The sequence below is a fragment of the Psittacula echo genome, assembly GCF_963264785.1.
Source record: "Psittacula echo genome assembly, chromosome: 6".
Taxonomy (NCBI): domain Eukaryota; kingdom Metazoa; phylum Chordata; class Aves; order Psittaciformes; family Psittacidae; genus Psittacula; species Psittacula echo.
This window is the reverse complement of record NC_137743.1, coordinates 20,686,625-20,712,933: the sequence shown is the minus strand read 5'-3', so window position 1 is coordinate 20,712,933 and position 26,309 is coordinate 20,686,625. Positions and strand designations below refer to the sequence as shown.

Below are 26,309 nucleotides of genomic sequence, written 5' to 3'. Positions count from 1 at the left end.
ACCTCCACATCCAGGCTATCAGCTGAAGGAACTGGAATCCTAGAACCCAAATTTTGTACTAAACTCCAGGAAAGGGCCTTCTCAAGTTCATCTACATTTGTGTCCTGTTCTTTGGGGAGGGCTGTATGACAATCCTGAATCTTTTTTCTCCTGTTGTCTGCACAAGAGATCTCAGATCCACTAGTGCTGTTTCCTCTTGATAGATTCTTTTCTTCATTTAGTCCTTCTTCACATATGTCTGTAAAGGCATAGCAAAATAACGCATTGCTGAATGCATACAGTAAGTAAACTTGAAGGCAAATATTATTATACCTCAGCACAGGAGAGCAAAATAACTTCCTACACCAGCTGGTTGTGAAATCAGATCTATAAAATGAGTCGGTCATTGTAAAGTGGAGCGTTATTATGAATATGGAGAAATGTGTTTGCTTTATCATTGCAGAGGACTGTTTCTCTATGAGAGAAAGAAATGAAAAAAATCCCTTGGTATTCAGCAAAGCAGCCAATAATAGATGTTTTCACACTGACTGTAGAACAGAGATCACTTGATATATAAAATGAGTCGGTCATTGTAAAGTGGAGCGTTATTATGAATATGGAGAAATGTGTTTGCTTTATCATTGCAGAGGACTGTTTCTCTATGAGAGAAAGAAATGAAAAAAATCCCTTGGTATTCAGCAAAGCAGCCAATAATAGATGTTTTCACACTGACTGTAGAACAGAGATCACTTGATACCTACTAGAAGCTGGCTGTTTCCACTGCTGGACTATGGTTATTATGACAGGCACTGAGCAGGAAGAAAGTTCTACTACATCCCAGTGCCTAATAAATACCAGCGTCCTGAGTTAACTATTAGCATTCCATAGGCAGGAAAGGCATTTGCCTTCATACCTTTGGGTTGAGAGATGATGAGCTCCACTTCATCAGGAGAATTCTGTATGATTTTAACTGCAGTATTAAATGAAACACCCTCAAGACTAGTATTATTCACAGAGATGAGTCGTCCTCCTTAAAAAAAAAAAAAACCCAACCAAAAAAGAGAACACAAGGATAAAACCAAGACAAAGGAAATCTAAATAGAAAAATAAATCCAGAATAGCTAACTTTAAACCATGAAAGTATTTTAATTCTAATTAAAAACTAAGGACAATGACCTGGTTTGATATTTCCAGCTCTGTCTGCAGGTCCCCCAGGGATAATTGAAGCGATAAAGATACCGAGGTCTAATTTTCCTACATTTTCTCCTCCAATAATTACAAAACCTGCAAAAATGAGATAGCATGAGAATGCAGAGACTTTGGCAGTATTAGAAAAGAAGCATAAAAAGCTCTTGCTCTAATGGCTTAAGTTTTATACATGGTCTGGAGAATGGGGAGCTCTGATTTACATGGCATTTGCAAATCAGGTAAAAAAAGGTCTTGATTTGGAAGAGCTTTAAATTTGTATTATATTATAACTAAAGTGTGCTGGTGACTTTGGTGGCTATGTAAATATAACTTCTCAATAAGAATACTTTCCCAGTATGGGACTTTCAAAGATTCCAGCTACTTTCTTAAAAGAGTCATAAAATCTTGTATGTGGACCTTAGTATTTAACACCTGCAGGAGTAAAATGGTATAAAAGCTCATTTAAGAAATTCAAACATTTTTCTGCATCATGTGTAGGGCCTGTCAGGTGGGCCATGTAAATTTCTAATGGAAATGTAAGGCATATCTAAGAAAATTAAATCTGTTGTCAAGGAGTTCAGTTTCACTATCCTAGTTCAGAATATTCTGCTTATTGCAGGAAATATTCTTCTTTCTGGTAGCATAGTTGGGTTTGGGATGAGGATATCCCACACAGACATGCATCATTTAGAAACTTGATGTTTAATTGTATTAATGATCAGCTGTGAGACATGATGGTCCTCTGAACTTATCCACAAGAACAGGATAGAGTGCAATAGTGTCTTATATAACAAAAAATCTTATCTGAATAAGAATCCAAAAGTCAGGAAACATTAATGTTAAGCCTGTGTACACATTTTGCACTTCCACAGGCAATACCTGAAAGGTTTGCAGAACATGATCTCCCCCTGTGTAATGTCTAAGATAAATAAAATCACTGAGCTTGCATTTCAGATACAAAAATAGACCCTTGTTCCTTTCATTGTACTCAGCACTTGGTCCCCTTGACCTCTGTGGCCTTAGTTAATCCTCTGAAAAAATTGTGGTCTTGATTTATGTGCTTAGTCCTTTTCAGTCTCAGAAATTCTAAGTCCTTCACAAAGACTGGTAGTTTTATTCTATAAGAATAAATGAGGTGAAGAAGGTTACAGTGTTGGCCAGGTTGAGTCAGCAACTATCAGCGTTAGCACCAGGATCTGAAAGTCTTAGTAACAAAAGCAACATTCGTGTTCCTTACTTACCAAATCCATTCTTAGGGTCACGTTTTAGGTTGACGCAAATTATTTCCCTTTCTAGACCACTTAGTAAAACTTCCTTTTGGATGGCTGGTGATCCAGGTGCTGCAGAAACAAAACAGCTAGAATAAATGCAGATTAATGCAGGGACACAATAGATTCATATAGTATGAAAAACTGGGGCTTCAAAATTAAAAATATATTTTGTCCTTTTCAACATTAGCATCACTTCTGAAACAGTATAATTCGAAGGAAGCTCAAACAAGTGTCTAAAAATTTGTATTCTTTAGAAAAGCGTACGTACACTAGCTGTGTAAGCTCTTCCTATAATGCTCCTTCCTGGGAGACTATGCATTTATCTGCAATAGTTTTAAGATTAGGACATCTAAAGAGACAGGCTTGTAGTGCCCATTGAACATGAGGGTGATTTGGAGACAAAATCTCCTATGGATTCCTTCGGAAACTCTAGCCTTTGTCCCTGAGGGCACTTTTGTCTCTGTAGGTGAAATCCAATCAGTACTGATTAGGATGGTGACTTTTGTAGTGTTAACACTACTTAATATTGTGCAATTGCCACAGCATGTCCGAAATACAGTTCTAATTTTAAAATGGGCCAAACAAATAATCATAGCTTTGTATTTCATACATCTCCTCACTTGTGCATGCAATGTTAGACAACTAGGTGTCCAAATCTTATTCTAGTTAGTGTCATACAAATGCAAGAACAGAGGAAGGACCTGGAGCCTATGTCATCTCATACATTATTTATTGGGTTGTAGATCTTAATTGCAAATCAAATTATGACCTCTGAGCATCGGGGTATTGCCTCATGCGAGAGTCCTGGGTATACTGAACCATGTCTCTGAAGAGCGTTAGGCACCATTGTAAGAGTAATTATATCATTAAGTCCCCTACCACTAATCCTGAAGGAAAGCAGGTGTGAAAGGGAAGAAAAGAGCTTGTCTTGCTAAAGTCTGGGTTAATTGCCAGGACTAGAAGTGCAAAAGGATATTCTTTAATCTGTAAGTAGAATATATTTCGGTCGTCTGCTATTAAAACAATAACATGGCAGGGTACTGTCTCTATGATTATTATACTCACCACTGATTGTGTTCTGAGTTGAATGGATAGACAGGTAGTCATAACTCCTTTGCTTTCCATTCAAATTGATGTTCATTTCTGATTGGGATAGTCCTGATGTGGATCTGCATGGCAGGAGGTAAAGACCTCATTAAAGGAACAAATCAGCAATGGTATTTAGCACTCCTCATTGTCATTAGTCTATCAGAGTCAAGTTGGGAACACATGTCTTTATAGCCTTTCAATGATTATTCTGATTTCTGGGCCACATTTCATTGTAGAGTAGAGGTAGTCTATCCTTGCCAGCATTAGCTTCCAAATAACAGCTGCCATTAGACCGCTCACATCACGACTGATTTTGCCTTGTGTTTTTCTTTGAGCTGGGTGCAGGCATCAGGAAAACAGAGCATAGTCTCAGCATGATTCTTTTAGCCCTGTTGTCCATTTAAACAAAATCTTGTCTGAAACTTTTCCTAGTAGTTCATGTTCTTCTTGGCTCTATTCTAACTCAGTATTCTAAAAGAAACTAGAACTCATCAAAGGCCTTGAGACTGTGTGCAGCTATAGTAACCGCCTACACTGGTGAATGTACCAATGCAAATGAAAAGGGAGAAGTTCTTACGCTGTTCTCTGTGATTTGCACCTTTAGACAAGGAGGAATCAATTAGGCAAGACCTGCTCAAAACCAGCTTCCAATGTGCATTCAGTTCACATACTGCCATTTCCAGAGAAGATACAGACACTAAAGATTTTTATTTTATTTTATTTTATTCTCCCTTATTTTTATTCCTCTCCATAACCCAGTAAGTGGTTCATTCCTGAGTCTAGTACAAATTTAAATGTCATTCTTTTTGAAGCTCTCTGTTAAAGGATTAGCTTCCCCCCTGTGTTTGCTATACTGCTGGCACCACGGAACCCCAGGCCTTTTGGTGTGACCCACAATAAAGGCTGCAAAAAAACCTGTCTGCCTCACAGCAATGATCATCTATGACTGAGTATTCTTATACATGTTTAGAGGAAAAAGCAAACCCACCTGCCGATATTGCTTTTGTGTCTAGTTCTCTTGTTGGTTTCCGCACTGAGGTTATCGCAAGATTTGCTCATCATCCCAGCAGAAAGGTTTTCCAGGTTTGCTCCATAGAGCACATTCTCTGAACGAGACAATCTCTGAATCAGGGCAAGGTGTTCATGCTGAGCTGCATATGCAGAATTTGATTTGTCTATTTCCACAAATTTACTTTCCTCTAAATAAGAAGGGAGAGAGAGGGAGGAAGGAGAGATAAATCCACTGATAATTTCCCATCTTTTTAAGCTCAAAGGCACTTTCTGTCTAACCTTTAGAAAATGCCAGCAAAAAAGCTTAGCACCATAGATATATTTGTTCTGGTATCCTTGGGAATACCTAGGCCTTGGAGAGAGTAGAACGGGTTTCCAAATAATTTCTGTCATAGAAAGTATATGTTGTATTTAGATTTCATTTCTATGAATTATACTGCAGATTCACTTTCTACAGAGATGAAATTTACAACCCTGTATAATTTAAACCTGAATATCTCTGTAAAGCATACTTTGGAAATGTTCAGTGTATGGAGAAATACCCAACTGTCAGAGAGTGAATTAGCCAGGTTGGTAATTTCCTGTCCTTCATGGACAGGACACCACTCTGACATATGTGTATCTGAAAAGACAGGAGCTACAGTAACACATGCTCTCTTAAGTTCAGAGAGGGGCCGAGGAGCTGGCGATTTGCTCTGAGTGATTTGCACAAGTGAAGTTGAGTAAGGGGCCATATTGATGGCAGTGCTTTCTATCCAATTTTCCACCTCTGTGTGAAATCTACTACTTGCTTAATGACATCTGGGCTCTGCTATATACGAATCTATCCTCTCAAAAGATTTAATTTCCCTGAAACCAGATAGTGCTGGGGGAGGGATTGTTAATTTATTTAGGTTCTCAGCTGGTGGGCTGGACAGGGGATTTGAAGGAGAGAGGAACAGTAGGCAATAGGAGGGATGTTGGAAAGTAAAACAAGCTTGGTATAGGTTAGCAGAAATATAGGCTTTAATTGTGCTTATACATGACAGCTGACCTGCCATGTCTTTTCCTAACAAGTGTTAGCCTGAATGCAACTTTCCAGAATGCTGCTGTGAGGCATTAAACCGAGGCTCCCTCTTTCCTCAGTGGCTTTGTTCAGGGGGCATTTGTTGAGGCATCAGAAGGCTTAACTGTCTACAATATGAGCGCAGTCTGAGAGTTGCCACGATAATTTTAAAGTAGGGGGTTGCTAGCAATTTTTGGAGAGATGGTGACTTGTACATTTGAAGAGTGCAGCAGAAGCAAGTTTCCTTCACGAAGAAAGAGCCTTAGAATGTCTTACAGCCCCACAATGGTGACTAAGGCAGCATTTTGAACTACTGTCTGTCATTGCCTTCACAAAGCCTTTATTTCTGGGACAGCAAGCGCATATCAAACCTCAGAACCTGCAGTCACATGGCTTGTGTAAGTCTGGCTTTTTCAGTGGTTGGAAGGGGCTTATAATCAAGAATTGGGTCATAATTTTCTCAGCTTTCATATATGGAATGTAGTAATTTTTATTAAGATACGTTACCACAAGCAAATGTGACACAGGAAACTTTAAGATTCACTGTTAGCACTCATTTGTATGCTACAGATCACAGTCCCACTAAGTTATGTGTGAAGCTACAGGAGCCCAAGCAACAAAAGATGCTTTGAACCTAAATGTCATCCTAATGCCTTTGCCATGGCAACAAATATGTACAGGTGGAATTTCACTTTCATGAAATAATCTTAGTGGGAAAGAAGCCATATATCAATCATCCTGTTATATTCCATGATATCATTTTTTGCCTACACTTTTACAGTTTTACTAGAGAAAGGAGTATCCCAGCAGATAAGGCATGACTCTTGACTCTCCTGCTATGACTCACTGGGTCAAATACTCAGTGGTTGTAAATGATAATGATTCTGTTCAAAACAGTGGATGAGGTAGTGAAAACTCATGTTGCTCCACTGAAGCCAAGAGTGACGACAGTTATCAGCTTAGGCTATTTTTTCTTATATGCCTCAGTTTCCCTATAATGATCCTCACGATAAGAAGTGCTATGTAACTGCCCTGGTTGAGCATAACTTTATCTTAGAAACTAGTAAATCTGAAGTGTAAGGAGGTATTAGTCATATCTTCCACAGACACAGCAAAATCAAAGATAAAAGCAGCTAGCAGCTACATGGTTGAGTGAGTATAACTGATGTGCCTTGGGTTTAGTGGTTTTGACCTGGGACTGAACCATACAGCTGAACCCCTGTCTTATGCAAAGATGGCTAGTTAACTAAGTTCAGCTCCAGCACATCTGGGCACTACTGTATTTATTCATTTTGACCAACATTTCTCAGGATACAGTTGGAGTAAGCTTGATATGTTTTTTCAGAATTCTCAGCAGATTTCCTGAAGGGAAGTATAATCATGTTTGTGGGGTTTTTTTTAATCTGGGTTTAGCTACATAGTTTTTATCATCAGAGAACCCCTCTCCACCCCCTGCACATGCCCACTCTCGTCCAGAGACTAAATTAGTCTTATATACCTCTAACTTCTAGTGAGTAGGAGACATTATTTTCTATTCTGCAAATGTGAAACTGAAGCACAGTGAAACTGATGTGGCATGTTCCAATTCTCAGCTTCACTGAATGCACTTTTCCTAATAGCTAACTTTGTCCTATATTCTAAACAATGGAAAGTGCATTTATACCGCACCTGATGACGTTTGCCGAAGTTGCCTAGAATTCATCTGTGCATTGAATTTGTGCTGGGCAGAGCAGAGGTCCAGTAAATATTTACATGTCTTTGCTGTATCAGTAATGAAGGTGTGTTTCTTGCCACTGAAGCTGCTTTCAATCATGAACTTTTTTCTCTAAAAAGATAAAAAACACAGCTTGCTTCATATATCAGTCATTACAGTGAGGCACTGAAAGTTCATTTTACATAATCTTGTTGGTTTGTCCAGTTGTATTTATGCCTGGTTTCATGCCTTTGAGTACAGTAAATACCTATCATAAATTCAGCAGTTGTTATTGAGGTGGCTGTCTTCTACTCCATGTCAAAAGCCAGGAGCCTTTGGACACTGACCACATTGAGAGCAGGTTGATAGAACTGGCAAAATTTGGCCTTACAGATGTTAAAATGATTAAACCAATTTAATGTAAACCCAAAAATATCTTCAAGGGGCAGAAAGGCCATCCTGGGAGAGCAGGCAGGCTGGGAAATGTGTGATGCAGCTTGACACCTATGCTGTATGATGGTAGATTGATATACCTCTGATGGCAAAATACAATTTAGAAGGGGTCACAATCTTGTCACCAGTACCAGTTTGTTAACAGGCATCAGTATACTAAGAGATGAGGATGGAAACAATGAGATCTGGAAAGACGGAGGTGTGATCCCACGACCTGACTGGGAGAGGGGAAGATGCGAATGAATAGGGAATATGCCATAGAGAGATTTGACATAGTCTCTGTAATAGTCAACACCAGATTATTCAGTTTCATAGTAATTTGACTCCAGCCTTGGCAAAAAAACCTCCAGATCTAAACCTCACTAAGAGCTGGGTGTCTTGGTAACTACATCCACATCCAGCCTCGATTTTAGACTGTTTTCAAAAAGGACTTGCTTGTACAGAATGAGTCTAATTCTGGCTCTGAATGCAATATTTATCAAAGTGACAGGCAGAAGGGGAGTAATGTGGTAGGGTGGAAAAGAGATTCACTTGGTTCCAACTCACATGAGCTGAAATTCTCTCTGTTTCACGCCACTGGAATCTTAAACTGGCAATTCTTGTTTGATTTTTAACCTCATAAACAATGATGCCTTTGGCACAGATTCCCAGGATGATGTCCCCTGCTGCTCCTTTCTTCTCTTGGGACACACGGTAGAATAACACTCCATATTCGGAAAGTTGCTGAGTCACCTTGTAGAGAAAAAGTGCATTTACCAAGCATTACTCAAAAACAGGCATGGGAAGAAAAGGTAAGTACCTGGGAAAGGAAGTGGTTTTGAGTCTCTTTACTCAATATTCTTTCACTCTGTCAAGAAACCTTTGAAAACCCTTACCAAATTTTCATATCTGCTGCCTCAAAGAATCATCCCTTTACTTTGGTATGTCATAGCACCATTACATGCATTCATTTTCCATGCGTAAAATTGAAGCAACACTTTCCCACGTACCTCATTTGAAGAGGCAGGAGGATTATATATACCTTCCTCCACAATAATCTAAACATTACATTGCCACTGAGGTATTCAGCATTACTGCTACTTGGCACTTGTGTGCATTTCTGAATAGAAATCCATGCAGGATTAGTGCTGCTTGACTACTGTTAAACTTTGTTTCATTCCATTTTCTTTTCTGTGTCTTTGTTTTCCTGAGCAAACCCAGAAACCATGAAGTACAGCAAATATGATGGTCTTAGTAGAATTGCTAATATTTTGGTGCAAGGGCTACTCTGAGATTTTTATGGGCTTGTGTGGTTTCCTTTCACCAATAGTGACGTACAACTGGACAGTGACACTACAGCTCCCTGCCTGCAACTATCTCACATATATGTCCATATAGGTACATATGTCCATTCCTTCATGGCCATCATCTTTTAAAATCAGACATTATAGATTTCTGTTGCCAAGGTCTTAAATTAGAGGGTTTGCTAATTTTCCCCTTAAATTATCTCACCCAGATATAGTGGTGACTTTTGAGGGAATTTCACTGTCCCAGAATTCCTTTCGGTGCCAGACTTTATAGCAACAGACCTTAGGTGTCACTTCTTTCTTGCACAGTGCCCATTGCTAGGTAAAACATTAAGTAGGAGTATACTTCAAGGGACTGACAAGCCAGCTTGTGCCCCTGCCATCTATCTGTGCAGAGGATACTCTGAGGAACTCACCCAGAGGTTCTGGGTTGTAGCCTTTGTACCTCATCCACTTGGCAACAAAATGTTAAAATATGACTCAGACCCTTTACAGAACTATGGAATATGAGGAGGGTTTTCTGTTCTCTTTTGTGATCTGCAGATCAGTAAAAGTGTATTCTACAGCTTTTTTTTTTTTTGAGGGTGGGAGAAGCTAACGTAGAATCGTCAAATTACCTTTCCGTAATGAAAAGGGATTTTCAGCAATCAAAAATAAAAGAAAGTAAGTTTTTCAGAAAGCATCCAGAGCACAAATGTTTAGGTCCTGAAAACTAGGGCACCTATAATTATTAGCTGAATCTGGGTTTTAATTTTTAATCCTTTTTATATTTGAAATGTGCATGTTCTTGCCATGGGGGCTTTCTCACTTTGTATGATGTGTTGGTTTCTTCTACAAACTTATTCATTGAAACAGATACTAACAAAGCTGCTTTTCTTCATTGGATTTGCCACGCACGATGGGACTGTCATTCAGGCTAAGCTTCAATCTATTTCTTCAATTCCACTGACAACGTTGGATGAGGAACTAACATAATTAAACAGCAACTGAGCTAAAATTATGCTACAAATAAAAACATGTGGCACTGCATCTAAATGGCTACTGATATTTATTCATTATCAGATCCCTGATATTTTTCATTTGATGGAAAGCAGGGAAGTTTGGGGGAGAATGAGAAATCAGGAAAGAAAAAAATATCTCAAGTCATCATGACAGTCTAGAGCCTTGGAGGAAGAGTCATGTGAGAAAATACTTCAGAGAACTCCTTCCTCCCTTCCAGAGTTCATAGATATTTTTAAACAAATAAACACTACATGTTTAGAAAGTAGCTGAATAGCTGCTGTAGTTTCAAGTCAAGAAAGTGCTTATTCCCATGCTTATAATCATCCCTAATACATTCAGTAGGTGTATTTATAATCATCTGGAGCCCAGACATGTTGGTAACATGCTGAAAATTTGCATCAACCCTTGGGATGTTGAAAATACACTGAAATGTGTATTAACCCTTTATAAACTATCAGTGAAAGGGAACCTACAATGAAAATGTCATGGAAGTTATTTAGAGGAGCAGTATCTGCAGCAGAATGACATTCATAGATTTTCATTGACTGTTCAAATTTTTTCACCATATCTAAAATATACTGTATTAGACAAGAAAGAAATAAAAGACAGTGTAAAGAGAGAGGGGCTTTCTATCTCAAAATAAATAAGTGTTTGGGGTATGGCAAGTTACCTTTAAAAATTCTAGTTCAGCTTCATCCTCAAATAGGGAACGATTCATACGATGTAATTTAGCAAGCTCCCTCTGTACATGTGCCAGGGTCATTTTCTCTATTCGGCTTGCTGGAATGTAGTCTTCAACACGAAAATAGCTTTTCCCATGCATCTTTGGGAGGAAAAAAAAAAAATAAATTAAAACCAAAAAAAAACAGAGAGAGGAGCTTTTTGTTCTTTCTTGACTTTTCTTATTTGGTGCATTTCCATTTTCAGGGTGACCCATGTGTTGAAGTCTCCCTGTTGCCATTTCCTAAGAGAAGATGGGGAACAGCAGGTAGTATCATGACAGCCAAATGTTCCTCTTGTACTTGTGCTCAGCCAGGTCCTTAAAGTACACACTACTGTATGTATTGTGCATGCCTGCAGTTGTGCATGTGGAGCTGACAGCTACAGCTGCCTCAGTACAAACTATAAGGGGAGACCCAGTGCAGGGATGGATCCAACCACATGGATCATACCACTCAGAGTTCAATTAATAGAACTACACTGATTTGTATAACTGAAGATATGGCAAAGACCATGAATGGGTATTTTCTGTATACTTTAAAACTGGGATAACTAGTTCAGATACAGCATCAGTAATCTGTCTTTGCAGGTTGTGGATCTGAGCCAACACACAAAATAGCTGCGAATTCTGGAGTGTTTATGTTTTTTCTTCCATGTTTTCTAATATCTTTAAACCCCTCTACACATCCAAGATGTGCCTATGTTGAAATTTTTCTACAGATTTTTGGAGTTTCTGGCCTATATTATTAATTATGAAGGACCAAGAGTCTTTCATCATTCTGCCATATTGCCTACCAAACTCATCTGGCTTATTATTGCTCTTTAATCAGGAAAACTTTGTAACTTTTAAAATTGAATCTGAAAAGTGATTACTAAAGGAATTAGCTGAAATTATGTGCTTTTTACATTTCTTCTTTACATTTTTTCTAGGTGACAAACAAAAGTTGTTGAGAGAGACTTCTGAGAAATATTGTATTACTTATCCACACCTCAGGAGCATAATTGCCAAGCTCTGCCTGCAAAGCCAAAGCACCAAGTTTCAGAGCAGTCTCATCATTGCAATACAATCGCTCCTCCAAAATATCTTTACGAAGCTGAAGATAAAACTGATGCCTTGTCAAGCCATGCCTGGAACATAAAGAAGGTTTAGGAACACAGGGGAAGCCTTGACCAGTCACCTTAAATGCTTCTGTTTTTCCTGCCATCAGCAGAACCATACACTTACTGGATAATATTAAAGTGATTGACAAAGAATTTTATCCTTAGAAAGAGCGTGAAATTAATGATGGATGTTTTCTTCTTGGGTTGGTCATTCCAGCCATCTGGGGCCACTTTGTAGAGTTTGGTTTCCTCATCCAAAAAGAAGAATTCTTTACCTGAAATGAGATTTTGGGTTCTGTGATAAATCTGGAGATACTTCAGTTGCTCAAAGTTCTGCTGTCTTTGTTCAGTGCATCACTAGCAATAAAAAATAAAAGGGATCATGGACGTTAGTTGAGATTTATTTCTCTGCATCATGGCTTAATTTACTGCTTCTTTGATGGAGAAATTAGGATAACAGTGTGTAATTTAGGATTACAATTGTTTGATGCTGGATTGGTGAGGTGTCTATGGAATTACTCAAAAATCAATGGGGTTTGTATCCTGCTCACCATTGTAATCCTCATGTCCTACACACAAGGTATGCTTCTTCTTAGTGCCTCAGCTATGCTTACTATCAGAAATGGGCTAGGGAGATGTGTGTCTTGTAGATGAAATAGCGGAGCCGACTCCAGTTTGTATCTAGGAACAGTCAGCCTTCCCCATTACAGTGCTTCCTGGAATTTCTAAGGGAGCTATGTGGCTCAATATTATTCCAGTGCAAGGCTGGGACACAGCCTTTGCTGCATGAGAATATCGGATAATAACAATACAGTCGTGCTGATGCAGAGTCCCTAGGGTAGACATACTTTACACCTCTGCAGTACAGTTTAAATCAACATACCTGACTTTTGCTTAATCTTTGGATCTACTTTCACCTGAGGACCTTAAAGGAACTTGTTGCAATTCATTAATAAAGTGACTACAAAGGCACTGAGGGGGAGAACTGTTGCTCTAGTTAGCTATGTTTCATTACCTTTCAGGTAAGCCAAGCCAAAGTAGAAATGTTCCACCAAGTTTGCATATGCCACCACAGTGTTGAAAACATCTCTTGCCTTGGACTTGATGTCACATTGCACCTCAAGGCACTGCCCATTGAGTAGAATCACATTGAGATCCCTTTGGGACAAATAGGATTTCCCTTTTTTAGTCTAAGAACATGTAAAAAAAATGAAGAATGAGTGTCAAGTACAAGCAATGCAAGTTCCACAGGATTTTATTGCTGAGGCCCCCTAGTCTCCTGTCTCTACATAACCTGATGGAGGATCGAGTTGGTCACAACACAATACTATTCCCTGCCTCCTTTCTCACAGATTAATATCCCAAACATTTCTAATTTTTTAAAACCCAGGGAATCCCAACAAAACAGCCAAGCATACTCAGATTCTACAATCACCCTCATTTTCACTGCTGTATGCTGTCAGCCTTTTCCCTTATCTTAATAAAAGGTAGAGGATGTGTCTGCAAATTGAAGGAGTCCCAAACGTCGGCACTAGATGTCATATTGCATCTATACAATGTATAATCTTAATATACAATGTATAATCTTAATCTCAAAAAGTCTTGTGTTAAAGCAAGCATCCTTGCTGAGAAGGATAAATTAGGCTATTTCACACCAACAGAAAAAAATACATAGCACTGAAAACTAAATGACCTCCTTTCAAGGTTCAATACCTCTGCAGGAACCCTCACTTGGTTTGGGAGAAGCACAAGAGTTAAGACTCATATGTAACTTACAAAAAGCCCCAACTAAAGGATCACCAGGTTAGTTCTAAATTCTTCATGTTCATACTTACCACAATTGACCCAGGCAGCTGTAAGGTCACTGGTGGTTCACTAGACAAAATAACAAATTCTGGACCTGAAAACTGTAAGGAGGCAATTTAGAAATTTAATAAATGTTTCCTTAATATAATGAAGATTCCAAACACCAGTACCAATGAAAACCATTTCTGTTTGTCTGTATGTTGTAGCTAATTGACTTCAGCGTCTAATAAGACGGAAATGCTGACTGAAGACTTCTCTCTGTTTAGGGTCTCTCCTGTATGGGCTCTCTGGGGTCTAATTAGGTGTAAGGTCATGCTGAAGCCTTTTCTTCTGTAAAGGCACTTAACCAAGATCCATTTCCATTTCAAGGCACCTATTTTCATGACACCCACAGAAACTTAATTTCTTCTGAGACCTTTTGTCATTTGATTCCCAAGTTACTATAAGGACAGTCACAGACATGTACATAAAAACATACATGCTACTGTGATTTTCATAAGCCTAGCTTCCATAGGGAACCAGACTGGAACATAGAGCTACTTTCTTCCTTGTAATAAAGGTTGACTGATACATTAGCAGACACTGTATTCTTTTTCTTTTACTTCATGGACTTTAACAGCACTTAGTGAGCTTTTTCTTAGTGAGCATCCATCTCAAGGAATTTTGCTTATTGGGTTTTTTTTCATATTCATCTATGCATTTATATCCTTCAAGCAGACAGAAAAAAATGAATGTCTGCAAGTGGCAAGATATGGATCCTTCCAACCATTCTCCGTGACTTAGTACCTTGACCATTTAGATCTCCCTTTTTCTTATTTTTGCTTGAGAAAATACATGGTTAGTTTCATAATACTAGTATCATCTACCAAGACAATGCATTTTTATATCACATATAATGAAGGTCTAGCACTTTGTTGCAACAGTTGCTGGATGCCTGAGGACCTCCATTATTATCCCAGCAAAAATCATATTCACAAAGTTTAAAACTAAATTTATTTATAAAAAGATAATTTCCCAAAGTATCTAACTGAAACTCTATCAAAGTTCTGCCACTGGTCAGTGTGGAGCTAGTGGACTGGGAATAGGTTAAAGGACTCACCAGCCTTAAAACTGTCCAGAAAGCTCCATGGTAGCAGCATTGTGGAGTTTTCTGATTCAATTATTTATAGATTTTTGTGACCAAACTGCCAAAAAAAAACTCATTATCCTTCCCATTTAACAGTCCTACAACAAATCAGCAACTAGTAATAGACCCTTAGGTGAACTATTGGTTTGGCACACTCTCTGCTAGCCTATGCTTTCTGTCCAGGCATATACTATAAAAGCAATTTAAGATCTTTGAGCACTGTTGACCAGCAGGTGTTTGGGTTCAGCGTCTCTGTAATTTTTTTTGCTGTACTGAAGCTCGTGTCAAAGTGGTTAATGAAAACAGGCCATATGGTGCTTGATGCTCACAGAAATCACACATGTAGGTCAGAGAGGATTTGATTATAAGCTTTTGCTTAGTCTTTACAGACAAGAGCTTTCACTGCCTTCAGCTCTGAGTTACCAGGACTGGATCATGCCTAATTTGGAGTTTGTCAATTTAGAATACTCATCTAATTATATGACTCATGCAGGTCACTGGCAAACGACAACTGGATAAGAAGTTTCTCTTTAGTGATATTTACATTTTTAATCAGCTTGTAAGTTTTTTATTAGTCACCTTTTCCTTCCTGTGGAACAAACATTTCTGTGATGTAGCAGCTGCTGTGTAGTCCTTTGTAGACACAGAGAAGGTGGAACCTAAACTTAGCAGGTTCTGTCTGCTGTTCTTCTGAATTCCAGTAGGGATTTCTTCTACAGCGCTGACTGATCTTCAAAAGAAATGTCGTAGTGAGTAATATACATAGCATGCAATCAAAACAACACAGACTTGAGATCAAAGAGCTTAAGATGCATTGACTGCAAGAATATTATGAAATCCAGGGCATTGTTAGTTGCAAGTTGTTAAATGCTTCATTACAGAAAAAAAAGGAAAAATAAATCAACTGAGATTATATTACTGATACCCTTTATAAATACATCTAAAATCTGTTGGGTTTTTTTTGTCATTTGGTGAGTCAGATCTAGCTGGTTTAATTCTGGTGAAGCCAACAGGCAAAGAATTTAGCTCCTTGTCTTTCTGTGAATTCTGCAGGATGAAGTAAATTTTCTGGACCAAAAAAGCTTCCCAAAATCATAACATTATAGCATTATTCAGAGTTTTCCAGGAATGGAAACTAAATTATCTTAATACTAATTCATTAGAATAAATTAATGTCTAAGGGAACTTAGGGAATTTTCTATTTAATTAAGAGAAAGATGGATGAAATCTCAGATCAGAAAGCTGTCTTTACACTATACTTCTAATACATACAGTAATGGTGTTTTCCACATGAGCAGAAATGTGTGCTTAGAATAAACTTAAAGTATAATATACACTCTTATCAATGAGGAAAGATTGATTATGTGGTATAGGAGGAAAGATTTTGTTGAGGTAGGTTTTTGTTAATTACATTTTAAACAAATGCCAAGGTCACACATTTTTTGTTATTCCAAAGTTTTATCATTTTCTTTTGCATGTTATACAGTTGCTTCAGGGAACTATTCATGGAGTTTTCAAAATGTTTTTAGTAAAGTTACTGAAGTAGTTGTTGATCTCGATCTCTTCTCCCTGGTATCCAGTGACAGGACATGTGGGAATGGTTCAAAGCTGTGTCAGGGAAGGTTCAGACTTGGTGTGTGAAAGCATTTCTTTACTGAGAGAGTAGCCAAACACCGTAACAGTCTTCCCAGAGGGGTGATCACTGCCCCAAGCTTGTCAGTTGTTTAAGAGGCATTAGGACATTGCCCTTAATAACATGCTTAAGCTTTTGGTCAGCACTAAGATAGTCAGGAAGTTGAACTCAATGATTGTTGCAGTTCTCTTCCAACTGAACTGAACAAATCTATCCCATCCTATCCTATCCTATCCTATCCTATCCTATCCTATCCTATCCTATCCTATCCTAGTTTAAATTCCTCTGTTATAAAGTTGTCTAGATATATTTGTTTCTATCTACACAATCTCTTACAGATCAACATTTAACTAAGAAATATGCCTAGAAAATGACCTGAAGTGACTTTTGTGGATATGAAAATACTGTTAGCTCAAAACCCAAGATGCTGTATTAAGAAGATTTTGTTTTCCTGTGAAAAAAAACTTCCTGTTATTAGTCCTGCAAGGTGGGAGATAAGAGACTTGACATTTGTGTCTTCTTTATGTACAGGCCAGAGTCCTGTGTGTACTTCAAGCTTAACTTTATGAGATGTAAACTATATCAGTTGGATGGTTTATAGAATTATGATATTACTAAGCTTTATAGATAGAAAACCCATCACTAAGTTTTGTGTTGGTTGTCCTTCTGTATGGGAAATTAGTGGTTTCCAAACTAATTAAACTCCACTGTTGTCGTGGTACTTACAATAGGGCCTTGCAGATGCTTACAACCAAAAGTGAGGTGTACAGTCCCTGAAATTCTATGGTAAACAGCTTGCTGGAAATTTGGAGAAAAGAGTTAATCTTTCAGCAGAGGAGGGGAACATTTGCTTGGCAGCATGATTTTAGATCAAGGATATGGGGACAATACCCAGGTTGGTAGTCAGAAGCATTGCATTTGCTCCAAAATTCTCAGTAAATAGATCTTCTGTTACTGATAGCATTCCCAGGTGGGTAATGCATATATAGATGTCTCTATACACACATATGTATGTTTTTGTGTGTAGTTAGACAGGTAGACAGAGACTTCTTTCTTCACAAAAACTGGCACTATCCTACATCCTGCTTGTAGTTCTTTCTTTATTTCAGGTTTAGAGGCGTACTCGGGTATCTCACATCACACAGATTATTGTGGCTGATTTATCAGGAAGTTCAACTGTTTACCTGGGGTACATTTAATTGGGAGTTGATCTAAATAGAGCATTTCCTGTGGGCCTGAATTACTCATGCCATGGTTAAAAGAAGAAACTCCTGTTTAACTGGGTCAAGAACTCAATTTAAATGGGATGTCTGTAGGGATTACATGATGCTTAACTATGGGATTCTGGTCTTTGTGGTGCCTACAGGCTAACAGTACTTACATCTCTTCTTCATTTGGAAACAGCCGTGATTACAGCCTCACTATGCTAACACCCTGTTTAGAAGACTCTTGTTTGACAGCAGTGGTGTTTCCCCAGCTTTTGAAAATCAGTTAGTATCAGCTGTACAATTCTCAGCTTTCCTTGCCTATGTCTACAGTGCTGCTGTATAGGCTGTGGCTGAAATGAGGCTAATCCTTAGGACAGAGCCAAGCTCTTTACTGGTTGTGTCCCTGGGTTACTTGAAACTTTTCCATAAAGTGGCGGCGCAGGCCTGGATATGGCTGACAAAAGTGAGACAAATCAATTTAAGAACTGAGATGGAAATGCATAAACCACTGAAAATGATGGATCATATACATGGTCTGTTATAGTCACTCCAGAACACATCAGGCCTCTGCTAATGTGACAGCAAGTCAAGACCAGATCCAAAATCTGAATGTAGACAAATATGAACGTTGCAGAACACCTTGCCAATTAAAGCATGCCTGTTTGCACCCTCTCAGCATGCTTTTCCTTTCCACATTCTCTGTGGAGCTGCTTTGCAGTTGTTTCAGGCACAGCGAGCTATTGCTCCTTACCTGTCTAATTATGCCAGAGACATGCTAGGGGCAGCTGTTTTGGGAGGCCAGTAACATCTGGCAGGACACAGTGGTAAAGAGTAATGGTAGAAAACTTCAGTGTGCTTGTTTTGCATGGATTCATCAGGGCCCAAGCTCCATTTTACTAGAGCATTTGGACTGTTTCACTTGGAGCCAAACTGAGCCTAGGTGCACTTTAATTCTGTGTAAACAGTATTTATTATCAAAACGGGTTCGAATGGCAATCAGGCATTTTCTGTGAATGACATTGCCTCATTAGCTGCTGTTTCACTTGGCAATAAGACAGCACTGATCTTGCAGAAACATGAGTTCTGATTACCTGTTTATGAAGAGCTTGTAGCTACTTTGTGTCCTAGACCCACTAAGGGTGGGGTCCCATGACCTGTGTGTCTGTGGAACTCTCCCTGAAATGAACAAAAGAAATTTCACAATTGAAGCAATTGAACCAGCACTTGGCATCAGATCTTGGGACAATAACAAGAAAGAAATTTAGACTGGCTACCTCCTCTTGTGTCCTCACTTGGGCATGACAAATGGCTATTTGATAAGGTTAAGTGAATACTACACCAGCAGTATTCCCAGTTCTCTAGTTATTGTTACTTCCTCTTCATAACTCTTCATGTGAACGTAATTTGGAAAATAGCTGTGTAGGTACAATGGCTGTTATTTCCATATGTATGGAGAGCTTTTGCTGTTCAGAAATTACCCTTAGTATTCTTTGTTCTTCTATTTCCAGGCATAAAATTGGGAAGGAGGGCTGGGGGAAGCCATGAAATTTCTCTGGCTTAATCAGAGTAGCATATGAAATGAAAACTGTTTAAAAATATTCCAACAGTTATTTGCTACATTTAATATACTGTGAATGGTTTTACAACATAAAAATCTGGTAGGAATATAGGATGGCTTCTGAGTTATTAGCAAATAAGTTTTGTATAATTTTCACCTTCAGTCATCTCTGCTGCTACAGAAAGGATAGGCATTGCTCTGTCCAAATGTATGAAAGGTGAAATTTAGAGGTAGAACCAGAAAAGGTTATGCAAGTTTTGTGAACATCTCTTATAGCAGCAGAGGTGTTTTAAATCCTGTAGGGAAAGGTGGGAAGGTTAAATTTTTCTTCACTTGGACTATTTAATTGATCTTATTTGAAGAATTGCATATCAAACTATTACATAAGCAGTGGGGATAAGATGATCTATGTGGAAGCACTCATATAGGTCAACTTTTTCTCCAGATAAAATATCCATTAACTACACCCTGAGACCTCACTCTGAATTCCAACATGAAAACATGACATTGAATTCTAGTATACCAACCACCAATTGCAATTTTAAAAACTAGAAAATCTACACATTGCTAAAATATGCATAAAATGGTTTTCAAGCCACAAATGGTAGTGTCAAAATGTGACATTTGAGACAAGCCAAATATGCAGGGCTAGTTACCAAAGTTAAGATTCAGTCCTGTGTTCTGAAACTATGTGCTTTTTAAAGAGAAAGCCTTGCAAAGTTCTCTGCTTACACTATAGGTTTCACATAATTGTGTAAATATATTTTGACAAGCACATGAAATTCCCCTTAGTTTTTCTGTCTCAGTTGTCATGGCACTGAGACAAGTGACTAGTTTCAGTGGCCAGACTGTTATGCTTTGATCACAAATCCAACACATTCCTGATGTTAAATAACATGTGGCCCTCAAAGACATTGATCCTGTAGATGTTTCATATAATGATGTTGATCTCTCCTGGTAATGGTGCTCTACTAGGTGGTAATATCTTTTTTCAGAGAAGAATGCATTTTTCTAATACATTATCTCATGAAAGAGTGTTTGCAGCAAACAAGTTCTCACATTGTTTTCTCATGTAATTTAGTTTTTTCTTACAAAATCCTGAGTACAAACAGTTACCAGTGTATCAGTGAAGACTGAGACATGCACAAATTCACTAGAATGAGCCTTTGTCAAGTTTATATCCTTATTTTTTAAAAAAGGACTTACAAAGAAGACTCCTGGGCTTACCTTCACTGTGTGCCACTAGGTCTGTGACTGACATGTATGCGTCACATAGGGAGCAGCTGCAATTTCAGGGTTTTATTGCTGCTGATATTGAAAGCAATTCTGGAGCTTCAGAAAAGCGCCTTTAAGGAGTATCAACAGCAGTTGTATTAGTAGCTTTACCTTCCCCATCCTTGGGGCTAAAGGCTTGGGGCTGAGAGGCTGTTACGTGCTGTGTTTTGTCTTTTGTTTGGGTTTTTGCTTTGTTTCCCAGGAAGTATTTGTTCTCTCTCTGTGAATCATCTCTTGGCAGGCTTGTGAGAATGCAATTGGCACCCAGGGTTTTTTGCTATCTTTCCTAGGAAAATTTGTGCCTTGAGATCATGCTCTATGCCTTTAATTTTTGCCTAGTAAATTTTAAACTTTCCACATTTGGAAGAGTGTGAGTAATATGTTCCTACAAATCTCATGACAATCAGCAGCTGGATATCATAAACCCAAATTAATGCTTTCCCATGAGAAAAAGCAAGGACTACTCAGCAGTTTTCTGTCATTTATGGCATCAATGAACTAACCAGTTGGTGTGCATACCTTGTTGCATCATAACTGAAACAGTGGATGTTAGGATTATAGGAAGGAAATTTCTGGGATGAAAACCACACATGCTTACAGAACACATTTAAATCCATGCCACAGGAGGACCTAGTACCTCTGGAGCCTACCTATGGAGGCTCATAGAGCAAGGATGTAAACTCCAAAGTACAGTTTCCTGGGACTGGAAGCTCAGGAGAAGTGCCCCAGGCAGGATGGAAAAAAAAAAAGTCTGAAAACAGGAGGGAGAGTGTGTAACTGTGGAATAGAAAACAGAAATGTGCATGTTTCTGAGATAGGGAGCTGGCATGTAAGCTTGGTTTGTTAGGAGATGCTGATGGCATTTGGCAACAGGAACTTTTTGCTCTTGCATGGGTATTCTTACATGGGTATTCTTACATTTCAGGGGACAAAAGAGATGAGTATGTAATTCATAAACATAATCTTTCAGGAAAATCTTACCTCTCCTGTGTCCTCGGTTAGACAGGATCAAAGATGTACTTTCAGAAATACTATTAGAGTCACTGTAGTCCACGGAGAGTTGTCTGTAATCTTCTGTTGATTGACTGTAATTCATTAATCTGGACCCTTTGTCTGGAAATAGAAAAGAAATATGGTGAACCACATACTTTAATTATAAATCATTGTATCTGCATGATAATATAAATAACATTTGGCTTGACTAATTTTCATATAGTCCATGTCCGCTGTCTTCTAACACTGACTTCAACTCCTTAAAGACCAAGGAAAGCTTGGTAAATTCATTCTACAACTTTCATAATCTTATTCTGACCCAAAACAGTTCTTATAGTTCTCCTAAAACATTCTGAATAAAACAAATCTAACATATTAATTCTATTCTACATGTTATGTGGAAGGGTTGCAAAGTGCAGATAACCTGCAAAGTTCTCCTTTCTTACATTCTGAGACCCAAAACCTTCAGCTATAAAGTATTCTCTCTGTGGGCAGGATGGAGAGTGCCCAGAGACAAGCCACTAACAGTGTTGGCTGCAGAAATTCCATTAAGGAGTCATTCTAAGTCATTATGAAGTACATGTTTTTTGTTGCACCTTAACTTTACTTTGGTTGCATTGTCTCTTGTGTTTTTCTAGAAACTCTGAAGGTTATAATTTTTAATTAAATAGAAAGAAAGAAATGGAATGCTGCCTTGAGAAGTGTGGCTCACACATTCTCAATATAATCAACATCCCGATTCATTGAAGCCCTTCAGTGTAGGCCACATGACCTGAATCCCTAGAAAACACTGAGATTACCCCAGATACATAATCGTGAGAACCAGTAGAAGGGAAATGGCAGGAATTTGAAACTAATAGGGGTTTGAAGATGGGACCAACCCTTTTGGCAGTAGCAGTTTTTACCAGCTTATGCAAGTGTGAATCTATAAACTCAGTTTCTGAATGGTTGAGCTAATGTGCTTTGAAGGGTGGTTTATCTGTATGTTTTCGTAAGAATGTCATTTTCTTATGACCAGTAAAACCTAATAGATAGAAATGTTTTGAAGGTATTTAAGCATGTGTTTAATTCTAGCTGGAGTTAATGGAACATACATGTGACTTGCTGAATAGGAATTGGATTGTTCATATGCCTAATATTGAGCATATCCAAAAAAAATGCCTGCATAGCTTTGTCCAACCTTCCGCTTCCCCCAGAATTAGAGACTTTTGTTGAAGTGAACAGTACAATATAGTACAATATAGAGACTAGAAAAAATTAACTATCTGAACCTGAAGCTCACATTTAGTTACAGCTAGAGAATTAGTCTGTGGGATAATAAAATCTTGAGTTTAGTCAAATGAAATGTGAAATTAGTATATGCTGGTTTATTTATATAGTGAGCAGGATTTGGCCTTGTGTCTTGAAATCACTCCAGCAATCCATGTGTGAATTTATAAAACATCTCTGAATGCAAAAGCAAAACTAAAATAAAAAAGAATCCACAAATCTTTGCTTGAGTAATCAATCAGGAAGGATGAATATATATTCTTTAATGGCAACAGGATAACTTCACAGAATCCCACTCTTTACCTTCAGAAATACACTGGAGTATGCAAATATAAAAGCATACTCCATATAAAAAAGCAGTTTTGAAATCAGGCTTTTTTATATGCACAGCTTTTATGCAAAGTGCTTTAAGAGTTGAATCTGCAAGCTGATTCATTATCATTGCTTCACAGCCCTCAGACTACTGTCCTTTGTGGAAGTAAGGAACAGAAACCTTGCTGACTTGCCTCAGAGTCTTTCCATTATGAAGTCATTTATATGTAAAGCAATAAATATCCTATCCAACACTACTTGTAATCATCACAGTATGAAATTAAACAAGTTGCCTAGCCTGGGAAAGACTCAGAAAAGGCTGGCTGTATCCTTATTACACAGTTCAGATTGTAAGTCTTTTTTTACCTTGGTGAAAATTCATCTGGGAGTACAGTGGTGAGCTGTCTGATATTTTCTCATGCAGCCTTTTCCTTATCACATGACTTCTGTTAAGCTGAGAGGCTGTGCTGTCTTCGTTGACTACCCGCTCTACCTAGAAGACAGTAGTACTGCAAGTCAATGTCATACGATATGTGGACTTCGGACTCTCATATTGAAGTGATCCTTGCCCTCTGCTTGTCAGAGGCTGCTGATTGTGTTGGTATAAACAACTTCATCTTCTCAGTTTAACACAAAGCAGAATTGAGTTTTGATGGCTTTTTGCTCTCATGCAAGCCGGGTTTAAGAGGGGACACCCTCTCCTACACTGGGAAACAGAGTAATAAGGAGTGCAAGGGAAAAGGTCATCTCAGAATATTAATGAATACTGGTTGAAAACAGGAAAAAAAACTCCACAACCCTGTGGTGTATTTTCTTCCAGTTTCATTCAGCTTGTCAACAAAATTTCTTAGTTGATATTTCAAATCTTGAAAAAGACTCAGGTGCTCACTTATTAAAGACTTCACATGGTCAGGCTTGATTGAGCAGCAGGTGTTCAGTTCCACTGAAGAATGATGAATTAAGTTCTCGATATGATGTAAATGTGATTTCTTCAAATTTCTCAAAGTCTGAAACCAGAGGGGCAATGGAGAAATCTTTTCTCTTGTGTAAAGACAATTGGCCAATATGAAGGCTCTGTAAAGGTTATGATTGCTTCAATATTAACCAAAGAAATGAAGGTACAAACTGGATTTGTATCATTTCCCAGGAGTGTAAGAGCGGTGTGAGAGATGGCTTCATTGCTTCCTTTGATTGTACACATGGCCACACAATTTCCTGCTTAGAAGTCTAAAACCCAATCTAACTTCCTGAATTCATACAAGCATTAATTTCAGGCAATTGCTCACCATGACACTGCTCTCCTCTCTCACCAAAGAAAAGATTACATATGAGAGTAGTACCTACCTCACTGACACTTCCCACAGCAAACTGGACCATTTTCTTTATATAGACATTGGCTGGTAAGAAAGCAGCTTCTTTCTGATGTGCCTCACATGCTTCCAGAATTGACTCAGGAGAAAGTCTTTTGTGTGGCAGATCTTCACATAGTGTCAGCAAGAGCATGTGTAGTTGGTCACTCAGCTGGAGGGACTGAGTCAAAATACAGGTACTGTTAAATGACATCTCCCAGTGGTCTGAAATCCTCTGTAAACTGCAACAAAGGATTTCTGTAAACCTTTTACTCTGGGTGAGAAATAGGCAGTGAATTCCTTTAGATTTTGGGAAAATTCCTGACAGGCAGCATAACAGCACTAAATGGAGCCACTAATGGGATCCAGAGGGAACTGGCATCGACAAGGAAAGTCATCAGGCCATGTAGGGGCTTCCTGATGACAGACAACAGCTCAATTTCTCCACACCTTTGCTAATTAGACTGTGAATCTTAAAGATTCATGCAAGTAAGATATGTGACAGCATTAGCTTTAAAAAGGTGAGGAGTTATACCAGCCAAAATTGTTACCATAGAGACCAGATACTTTAAAATTTTAGAGTCATTTAGCTTATAGAGCTTTTTCTCTTAGACCATGTATACCCATGAAAGGGAGGTTAGATCTACTAAAAGTTTGTGCTTTTCAAATAAAAACCATGCAGTCAAAGGCATGGATACAGAAATGAAGCAAAATGTGTGCTACAAATCTTTGAAAGAATTCTGGGTAAAAATAAATGCAAAATTTCAACTAGCAGAGATGCCGGTAGAATTTGCACAGAAATAAAGAGAGTTATTCAGTTTATTTAGCATCCCATTCTTTGAAAAAGCACATAAATGTGCACAGCACCACAATCATGTGGACATGATGTTTTTCTTTTAGCCCTTCCTCTTTTAGAATCATAGCGTCATAGTATCATAGAATGATTTAGATTGGAAAAGACCTCTAAACCATCAAGTCCAGCTGTAGCCCTTATACTGCAAATCCACCACTAAACCATGCCCTTGTCACATCTACACATCTTTTAAACATCTCATGGGATAGTGACTCAACCACTTCACTGGAGAGTCTGCTCCTTATTACAGCCTTGAAATAAATAATCTTCACTCTTAACAGCAAGGCACAATTAATCTTATTTGGAACAATTCTGGTTTTTGAAGAAAAAGAGAGATAGAATAAAAGGAAAGTAAAGATGAGGCTCAACTAAATTTCTGAGTTGGATCAACTAGTATTTTTGGTGAAGTCTGGACCTTGACATAAGATTTCCAGTTTTTTCGAGTGGTCCAAAACATAAAGCCCTTCCCTCTGAGATTTCAGATTACGCCTCTCAATCTTTGAACCTACTAATATAAAACAGAATAAAAGTTCAAACTTCAACAAGGGAAATTCAGGTTAGATATAAGGAAGAAGTTCTCTACTGTGATGGTGGTGAGGCAATGGAACAGGTTGCCCAAGGAATTTTTGAATGCTCCAGCCCTGGCAGCGTTCAAGGCCAGGTTGGATGGAGCCTTGGGTGGCATGGTTTAGTGTGAGGTGTCCCTACCCATGGCAGGGGGGTGGGAACTGCATGATCTTAAGGTCCTTTCCAACCCAAACCATTCTATGATTCTATTTGAAAACAAAAATGTGTTACTGGCCTGGTTTGGAGGAACCTGGTAGTCTGCTGACCAATAGAGGGTCATTCCTAAGGAATACACCAACATCTGTAAAACAAAAAAGGAAATCCTTTATGAAGTCAACATTAAATACAGAAAAGCGTTGTACTAGAGAGACCACCTTTTGTGTCTTTGGTCACCACCAGCAGAAGCCAAGAAATATTAAAAAAAAAAAAAAAGTTAGACTAGAGGAAGCATATGAAAGTACAATAGTGACTCACAGATTAGGTAGCATGCAGTGAGTATTGTTCACCTTGAGGGGTTGAGCC

The 26,309-nt window shown here is 38.4% G+C and overlaps 1 protein-coding gene across 1 annotated transcript in view; it reads right to left on the bottom strand.

Annotated features, from left to right (window-relative positions):
• Positions 1-24,395, bottom strand: part of FRMPD2 (FERM and PDZ domain containing 2) — a gene marked incomplete at both ends in the record, with an annotated part of 60,697 nt that extends 36,302 nt beyond the window's left edge. The window contains 18 exons of the mRNA XM_080621965.1: positions 3-238; positions 893-1,009; positions 1,156-1,263; positions 2,409-2,507; positions 3,504-3,607; positions 4,516-4,726; positions 7,252-7,408; positions 8,276-8,461; positions 10,688-10,840; positions 11,727-11,865; positions 11,963-12,113; positions 12,854-13,028; positions 13,674-13,745; positions 15,350-15,500; positions 18,703-18,787; positions 21,426-21,557; positions 23,385-23,511; positions 24,363-24,395. Coding sequence (XP_080478091.1) covers positions 3-238; positions 893-1,009; positions 1,156-1,263; positions 2,409-2,507; positions 3,504-3,607; positions 4,516-4,726; positions 7,252-7,408; positions 8,276-8,461; positions 10,688-10,840; positions 11,727-11,865; positions 11,963-12,113; positions 12,854-13,028; positions 13,674-13,745; positions 15,350-15,500; positions 18,703-18,787; positions 21,426-21,557; positions 23,385-23,511; positions 24,363-24,395 — 2,436 coding nt within the window. The remainder of the gene's footprint in view (positions 1-2; positions 239-892; positions 1,010-1,155; positions 1,264-2,408; positions 2,508-3,503; positions 3,608-4,515; positions 4,727-7,251; positions 7,409-8,275; positions 8,462-10,687; positions 10,841-11,726; positions 11,866-11,962; positions 12,114-12,853; positions 13,029-13,673; positions 13,746-15,349; positions 15,501-18,702; positions 18,788-21,425; positions 21,558-23,384; positions 23,512-24,362) is intronic.
• Positions 24,396-26,309: the final 1,914 nt, after the last annotated feature.